The sequence below is a fragment of the Protopterus annectens genome, chromosome 3.part0 (assembly GCF_019279795.1).
Source record: "Protopterus annectens isolate FY-2018-M chromosome 3.part0, PAN1.0, whole genome shotgun sequence".
Taxonomy (NCBI): domain Eukaryota; kingdom Metazoa; phylum Chordata; order Ceratodontiformes; family Protopteridae; genus Protopterus; species Protopterus annectens.
Genome location: NC_056731.1, coordinates 1,213,211,130 through 1,213,220,361, shown reverse-complemented (window position 1 = coordinate 1,213,220,361; position 9,232 = coordinate 1,213,211,130). Strand labels below are relative to the sequence as shown.

Here is a 9,232-nt window from a genome sequence, read left to right as displayed (position 1 = left end):
CAAAAGCTTAAGGATCGCTTGACAAAGCTAGAGCCATTAGGAAGGAAGTTAACTATAAAAATAATTCATCTGCAATGGACCCACATGCCCAATGTCCAACACAGAAGTGGAAGTCTGTTGAACATATTGACCAAGCCCCATGTCCCCAAAAGAAGACATGTTCTTCAAAATGGGACAGAGAGCAGCATTCACAAAGGAACTGCTTTAATAGCCACAGCCGAGACTCAGTCTTGTTCTATTTTGGGAATAAACAGCACAAAAATCCCTAGGGAACATCATGAAGAAATGCAACCCAAGTAACATCCTGGATGCAAAAAAACACACTGAACTGTGTGGTACAAAGTAACACCCCAACCAAGATAAACATATTTCTACTTGGACACCATAAAGGACATCTTCCTATTATTCCTATGTTTCCTCTCCTATAACCTAGGATGCAGGTTGGCTGGATAATAATAAAAAAGTCCAGGGTCAGGCCTTGCAGGTGGGACCATGCATCAGTCAAACAGGAAAGGCATCCCTTGCTAAGATCAGGAAGGTTTCTCAATGCAATCCATGATCAGGAAGCTTGAATTCATTTAAAACTTGGCTACCACAGGGAAATAAGAAATGCCATATACGTTCTTGAACTGTACGGTGATATGTAGAAAGAAAGAAAGAAAAGGGAGCATACAACTACCATATACCATAGCCACTACCTGGACACCCAAGAAAACCCTGAAGAACTAGCTCAAATGAACTCTTCTTTGGAGATACAGGAGTAGAAAAAGGGCACTTGCATATATTGTATTCTTGAGGTCTGGCCTTATACAGAGGCATGATCAAAAAAACCTGTCCTCCCTTTTCTCCCAAGAATAGGGGCCTCAAACTAATTCACAGAACAATTCATATTTTCCAAAGAAAAGGTCATCAAGTGGGAAGCTGTAGGCATTACTTTTTACTGTGTCACAGACAGTGGCTTCTGGGTCTGCTCAACTCCACAAAGGAATCAGAGGGGAAAGACAACCCCTCCAGCTCTGGACTGACAATGCTTGTACATGGATAAAATAAGTGGGGTCAGGTATGTAATGTATAAGCACAGGTGTCAGGTGACAAGGTAATGATGCCTGGGACACTCCTGGTCATAACAGCAGTAGTGCAGTAGCTTGGGAGGCATGCATTTCAGTCAACTGCTGGTATCAGGCTACATTCCTGGCTCAAAGAGCTAACTGATGACCACAGTCTAAACCAGGGACCTGCCACAAGAAGGCCTAGTCAGTCCTCTATAGCCACAGCCATCAAGCTGTGAAGGCTGCGGGAAGAGACCTGGTGGAAAGAGACCATAGTTCTGAGTAGTTCCATTATTCTATGGGATAAAACCAGTCAAATGCAAGTTCTAACCAATCAAATGGGAGTTGGGCAGTGCCTACATCCTTGGACTCACCCAATCAAACGAGAGTTGGGCAGTGCCTACATCCTTGGACTCACCTAAGAAGTTGATTCTTTCAGATCCCTCATTATCCTCCAATGTAGAGAACAGCAATGAATTTAAGCTCTCATTACCTGAGGGTGAGGATGTGACACTTCCAAAGCCCTGGCATGCGGAATTCGTTTGCCAAATCCCATGCAACATGCTTTTAAATGTTTTCATCCTCTGTGTAGGGAAGATAGGCCATGAGCTTGTCCCTCCTACGTCTATGGGTAAAGTACAGTTGTGTACACCTACCATAAATGTAGATGTTCGAGTGTCTTCACTGTTGCAGTCATGACTGTAGGGTTCTCCCTGCCGGTAGGCAGCCCTCGGTCGGCCAGAATCCCAAAGTCTGGGTCCGGCGTCAGCTCTTCAACCATGCTCCCTGACGTCAGAGCGCCAGGAGTACAAAGCTGACAGCCGACGCCATCTTCTCCAGTTTTTCTTGCCCCAGATGTCAGGAGTCCCAAAATGAAAAAGGTCCCATAACCTTTGCAAATACATCTCAGAAGAATGGTGAAAAAAGGAAATACACAAAAGTAAAAATAAGAGGGGACAGGAGGGAGGGAAACCCAGACTGCAACAGTGAAGACACTCGAACATCTACATTTATGGTAGGTGTACACAACTGTACTATGTTCATCGTGTTTCACTGTTGCAGTCATGACTGTAGGGTAGAATCCCAAAGCTGAAAGAAAGGGAGGTGGTCATAAAGAGGAAGGGGCTAAAGGCCCTGAAAGACTGCAGAGGCAAAGCCTGCCCTAGACTTAGAGTAGAGATAGATTGTAGTGCTTAGAAAATGTATGCACTGAACTCCAAGTTGCAGCTTCCAAAATGTCCTTGGTAGGAACTCCCCTGAGGAAGGCCGCAGAAGTGGCAGCAGCTCTGGTGGAATGAGTCCGTATACTCCCTGGGATTTGCTTTCCATGGTGAGAATAACAAAATCTGATTCCATGAGCAATCCATTTAGAAATGGTCTGTTTTGAAATGGCTTTACCTTGGGAACTTGAAGCATAAGAAACAAACAATTGTTCTGATTTCCTGATGTCCTTGGTTCTGTTCAGGTAAAAACGTAGCTGTCTGTGTACATCCAAGGAATGTAAGATCCTTTCCCCTTTATTTTGAGGAGTGGGAAAAAAGGTTGGCAAGTGTATAGTTTGATTTAAAGCCACTTTGGAAACCACCTTAGGCATGAAGGTAGGATTAGTCCTCAAAGATACCCTGTCTTGATGAAAAATAATATAAGGTTCCACGGCCATAAGAGCTTGTAACTCTGAAACTCTCCTGGCAGAGGTTAGGGCTAACAGGATGGCTGTCTTCCAAGATAAAAACTTGATGTCAGAAGAGGCAGCAGGCTCAAAAGGAGGCAAGGTTAGTTTTTCCAAAACATAGTTGAGATCCCAAGCAGGAATAGGAGGAGATCTAGGATGTCTTAAGTTCTTAGCTCCTCTGAGAAACTGTCGCATGAGCTTGTGGGAAAAGATGGGAGGGTCTGTATTATAATGAGCAGAAATAGCAGAGGCATGTATCTTAATGGAAGAGAAAGAGAGACCCTTATGTAAGAGATCTGTCAAGTAAAGTAAAATTAAAGTAATGTTAGGAAGAAGAGGATCAGAATCCTGAGCCTGCATCCAGGAACAAAATCTTTTCCATTTTCCTGCATAAGATTTTCTAGTGCTAGGACGTCTGGCTTCTAAAATGACATCCATAACCTGCTTGGGCAGAAAAGAAGAAATCAAAGGCCCTGGATTAACCAGGCTGCCAGGCTGAGAGTTCTGACATGAGAGTGTAGAGCCTGACCCTGATGCTGGGACAGAAGGTTCGGAGACTGAGGTAAAACCCAAGGGGACTCCAGGCATAGGTTTTTTAGAGTTGGATACCAAAACTGCCGAGGCCAATTTGGGGCCAGCAAGATTATCAACTTGGGCTTGTCCTGTTTTATCTTCAATAAAACCCGTGGAAGAAGAGGAAGAGGCGGAAAGGCATATCCCGAGAGGTTCCTCCAACTGAATGACAGGGCGTCCACTTTCCAAGCTTCTCTGTGGAAAGTCCTGGTGCAAAAAGTCTGTAGTTGATGACTGAGATGGGATGCAAACAGGTCTATGTGACATCCCCAGACTGCTGTTATCATCCTGAATATTTTGGTGTCCAGCATCCACTCGTGTGGATCCGAAAGATTTCTGCTCAGACTGTCTGCCAGGAAGTTTTGTTTCCCGGGTAGAAAATGAGCTTGAAGATCCAGATTGCAAGCTAGAGCTGTGTTCCATAGATCCATGGCTAGTCTGCAAAGGGGGTAGGAATGAGATCCCCCTTGCTTGTTTATGTACCACATAACTGTGGTGTTGTCTGTCCGTATTAACAGTTGTCCTGGTTGTAAAAGATTCCTGAAGGCCAATAGAGCTTTCTGAATGGCTAACATTTCCTTTAAATTGATATGCAGGTGCTTCTGATCCTTTGTCCAAAGGCCCTGCAAACAATTGCCCTGAAAATGGGCTCCCCAAGCATAATCCGAGGCGTCCGTGGTTAGAATCTGAGAGGCAGGAGGCAGACGGAAGGGCTTCCCTTTGTTTAGAGCACATGCCCTGGACCACCAAAGAAATTCCTTTTGAAGGCAAGGAAGGACGGAGATCAGTATGTCTAAACTGTGGCAATGCTGAGACCATACACTTTTTAGGTACCACTGTATTTTCCTCATGTGTAGTCTTGCATATGGTACGAGAAGGATGCAGGAGGCCATGTAACCCAAAGCCTGCAGGAATTTCCTTGCAGAAAGATTAGTTAAAGTTGCCAAGGTTCTGAAAATTGAAGCCAGCTGTAACTGTTTTTTGGATGTCAGAAATGCCATCTGGGTTGTGGTGCTTAGAAGTGCACCCAGAAAAGTTATCTGTTGTGATGGTGTCAAATTTTACTTTTTTATGTTTACAGAGAATCCCAGGAACTTGAGGAGGTTCTGTACAAATTCTAGATGCTGGAGTAAGACATCCTTGCTGTCTGCCTAAATTAGACAATCGTCCAGATAAGGGTAAATTTGAATTCCCTTGAGTCTGCAGTAAGCTACTACTGGAGCCAGGCATTTGGTGAAGACCCTGGGCGCAGTAGATAATCCAAAGGGCAGCGCAGAGAATTGAAAGTGCTTCGATCCGGCTTTGAACCAGAGGTATTTTCTGCGATCCTGCCTGATGGGAATGTGTAAATATGCCTCCTTTAAATCCAAAGTTACCATCCATGCATCTTTGGACAGCATTGGAAGTAGCTGCTGTAGAGTAAGCATCTTGAATTTTGGAATCTCTAGAAAGGTGTTCAAGACCAACAGATCCAGAATGGGTCTCCATGAGTTTTACTTCCTTGGGACTAGAAAAAGCCTTGAATAAAAACCTTTTCCCATCTCTGAAAGAGGAACCAGTTCTATGGCATTCATAGCCAAAAGAGCTTCCACCTGGTTTAAGGCCTCCATCCATTGATATTTTGGAAGGTCTGGCCATCCACTTGGCCTTGGCAAGGTATGAAAATGGAATTTGTAACCTCTTAAAACCACATCCAAAACCCATTTGTCTTGGGTTATTTGAGTCCAATTTTGATAAAAAAGAGAGTTTTCCTCCGAGAGGGGCTTCCAGGCAAGAAGTTCCTGTAGCCCAACAGAGGGAGTCATTGAGTTTGTTTCCTTTGAGATTGTGACCTGTCCTCTCCTCCCCTAGGGGTGGAAGCAGTCCACTGTCTTGGTCTATAAGCAACTTGCTTTTGAGGCCTCCCTCTGGAACGTCTATATCTACCCCTCTGAGGCCTGTCAGAAGTGGGAAAGGACCAATTTTTTGAAGGCCAATTCCTGCTAAATCTAGGAGGCTGTACTTGTAAGAAATCTTTAACTGTTTGCATGGATTTCGCCTTATCCTCCATCTTTTTAATCATCTCTTCAGCTTTAGATCCAAACAAAACATTATGCTGAACAGGAGCATCCAATAATTTAGCCTTTACTTGTTCAGGTAAATTTTGTTCCTTTAGCCATGCATGCCTTCTAATGACTGTGCCAGAGGCCGCAGCCCTACAAGAAGCCTCCAAGGCATCACATCCATAGTGTAAACCATGCTTCCCAACTTGTTCAGTGGCGTGCAATAAGTCATGTAATTTCTTATCATCTGCACAGGCAGAAATGGAAGTAAGCTTTTGTTTTAAGACAGACAATAGAAATTGCTGGTATTTAAACATATGAAACTGACAGTTTAAAGCCCTAATGGACAAAGTAGCAGAAGTGTACACCTTTTTGCCCCATCTTTCTAAGGATCGAGAATCCTTTTCGGTAGGAATGGGATTTTTGGCAGAAGCGGTCTTAACTCCCTTAGGACCCTGAGAAATGGTTTCAGGGTCAGCAGAAGGGTTCTTGTATAAAAACTGATGGGAATCAGGAACCCTGTAATATCTATCAGGCTTAACAGGTGCAGGAGGAAAAGAGTCAGGGGTTAAGTTAGCCTCCGAAAAGGCATCATCCACAATATCCAAAACAGGAGGAATAGCCAGGGGTGTATGTTGGGGAAGAAGAAGAAATTCCCTCGGTCTTTTCTTGGATTCCGAAAACTCCTGTCCTTCCCAGTGGAAATGTTCCCTCATTTCATGCAAAGTTTCCCCAAAAGAGAAATCCTCAGGGGGAGAAGCAGAAGGAATGGATTCTTCAGCATCAGAATCCTCATAAGGAGGGAAAGAATATTCCTGATCAGAAGAAGAAACTGAGGAAACAGAAGCCTGATCAGAGGAATCATAAGAAACATCCTGCCTTGGCCTTTTGTCTGGAGGGGGATGAGATCTCCTAATCATAGTAATTAAATCCTCCGCCATCTTGAGTAACTGTTTCTGTGACTTGGGAGCTGGTTCAGAAGAGGCCTGTGTTGAAGTCTTTGATTTTGAAGGAGTCTTTGCCTTTGTCTTTGGCTTTGCCTTTATTAGTAGCTGAGTAGGCCTGAAAACCCCTTCGGAAGCCGGTACCTGCACAGCGGCTCCGGACCCATCCGAAGGAGCATTGTCCGAAGGTCCTGCAACAGAAATATTTAAAGGCCTGGTTGGCTCCTCATGAGAGTCCGTTTCGGCCGTCGGGTCTGAAATGGCCGACGACAGGGGCTGCAAAAGCGCCTCACTGACGACGGCCGAACCTGAAGCTGGCTCCGCTTGTGCACTATCATCAGATTTAGACCTCGGAGGCCTGTCTTTATCCTTGCGATGTTTGTGAACTCCGGTAGCCGGGACTGTATCTGATGACATTTTGTAGTTAAAGCGCCTACCGAAGTAATGAAAAGCAAAATCGTACCTTCGCTTAATTGTATGTTGATTGAATCTAGCACAAAACCGACAACTAGCTACGTCGTGGTCAGGGCCCAAGCAAGGAATACAGTAAGAATGAAAATCCTTATGAGGTATTTGCTTCCCACATGAAATACAATTATTAACTTTTTCTGACATCGGAGTGGAGCAAGAAAAAAGTTTCCCCAACGGGGTACTTAGCTTTGAGTGGAGAAGAAAGTCTTCGGACCGAAGTATATCAGTAAAATTCGTCAGGAGTCAGCCGACCGGCATTTGCGAACTGCTATCACCGCACGGCAAGAAAGACTGGAGAAGATGGCGTCAGCTGTCAGCTTTGTACTCCTGGCGCTCTGACGTCAGGGAGCATGGTTGAACAGCCGATGCCGGACCCAGACTTTGGGATTCTGGCCGACCGAGGGCTGCCTGCCGGCAGGGAGAACCCTACAGTCATGACTGCAACAGTGAAACACGATGAACATCGGGGGTGAATGCTGGCACTTACAGCACTGCTCCCTTCCCAGGCAGGAGAGAATGTACCAGTACAGTTCCCACCCAATAATCTGCTAGCCATGTCAACCTTTTAAAGACTTTGTGTTTTAGATTCTGAAAAGGTGAGAACCTTTCCATGGTGAATGTCATCAAAATTTTTACAGCATGGGAAAAAATGGTGGGCTCAGGGGACAAATACACTATTAGTCTGTCACACGATAACACTGCATGCACTGACAATAGGCATGTGTGCTATACTAGGAGCTTTCAAGTAACGAATGTTGAACTGGAGTGAAAGACCGATAACCTAAGTGTATCTCCACAGATGAGGGTCCCTATTGCTAAATCACAGTCTTTGAAGCAAAATATGAAACTGAACCAAACATACATCCCACATCAGATGCCTGTGAGCCAAGATTCTTATGAAGAACATCTAAACTTAACATAGCAGTGCTGTAATACATGCAGAGTAATCAAACCATGATAGCTTTGAAAAAAATGTCCAATGCTATAGCAACTGTCAAATTACATGGATATATGCTTCAAACATGTAGTTTTTCTTATTTTAGATACAAAATTACATATCCAGTTACAAATGCTAATATCTCCCATACTTACCTGTGCTAAATTGCATCACTTGACTTGGGAAAGGTGAGGAAGACAAAGTCAGAATGCATAAAATCAAAGTTGTAAGACAATCTTTAAATGTAACTTCATAGTATTCATACCTCCAGCTCTTTTAGCCCATCCAAGACTTGCTGCAAAGACATGTTTTTGTCACAAGTGAAACGCTTTCTCATCGACTCTTGTATTGACTTCAGGTTATTTTCAGTGCTCTGAGCCTCCTCAAAGAACTAAAGGGAATAAAAAAATGCACTATCATTTGGCACTCAAAGCTTGATATATGTAACTGGGAAAACTGAATGTCACTTTGCAACAAATTGTGTCAGACGAACATTAAAAGACAATGACAGTAGGCTTTCAGCTTCAATCAAACTATCCTACTTTAACAACTAAAATATAACCTTGCATTGGCAGCCACGTTTTATACCACATGCAGTTATGACTGTGTTTAACTTTCAAAGGGTCTCAGCTTACATCACTAATATCTTATACTGAATGCTATGCAACGTACTCCCATCTTCAAAGTAAATAATACACCAGATAAGACTTGAATCTCTCATCTTGATGTAGTTGCTGACAGCAGCATATTAAAACTGCGGTATTGCAGGAAGGCAACTGTTTGTTTCACACATGAAAACAACAAAACAGAAATGCTGACTCCTATGATAAACAGTACAGACTAATCACAGGCTTGTTGACTGAAGACTTCAGTAGGAATGCTTCCTGAAACTGACAGACATCTGGTACTTTTTTTTCTAAAATGTGTCTTAACTTGTTTATTTCATAAGAGCTCAGGAATTCTGGATTCAAATTTTTTTGAGAATCCTGTTCTAAAAAATCACAGTGAAACAAATGTTTATAAATGATGATCATAAAAGTATGAACAAAAAAAGTTCAGTACACAGACTAAGTACTAATACTGAAATTCTAGTTCACATGCTTCACTTTACCACCGGCAATGGCTGCAGATTTTATGCATGTTTTTTGTACATTATAACTAATAATACCTCACTATCCATACTTGCTAGACACCTACTATCTTGTAGCCTTTCTTACTTGTCTGAATATCAGCTTCAAAATGAGACCTCAGCAAGCATTTTCCTTGGTTACTTACTGACATATTCACACAAATATGGAAACATTGTTTTAATAATCTGAAAAGTTAATTAAATCTTTACAATGGTACCAAACAAAGGTACTGTATTAGTGGACAATTTGCCCAGACTGATGCCTTATTCACAATGACACCTCACCCATCATGTTGCCATGCTCTCTTACAGAAATGCTAACAACATGAACAAAGAAAAGAGGCTATATTTCATAACTTGAAACATAAATGAGCTATTATATTTCTGCAGCTGTGCTAGATCATGTCAGTGAAAG

General features: G+C 43.0%; 1 protein-coding gene across 3 annotated transcripts in view; it reads right to left on the bottom strand.

Moving 5' to 3' along the window:
• Positions 1-9,232, bottom strand: part of LOC122796716 (desmoplakin) — a 1,113,853-nt gene that overhangs the window by 587,964 nt on the left and 516,657 nt on the right. For all 3 annotated transcript variants that reach the window (XM_044065413.1, XM_044065414.1, XM_044065415.1), the window contains exon 10: positions 7,954-8,079. In XM_044065413.1, coding sequence (XP_043921348.1) covers positions 7,954-8,079 — 126 coding nt within the window. The remainder of the gene's footprint in view (positions 1-7,953; positions 8,080-9,232) is intronic.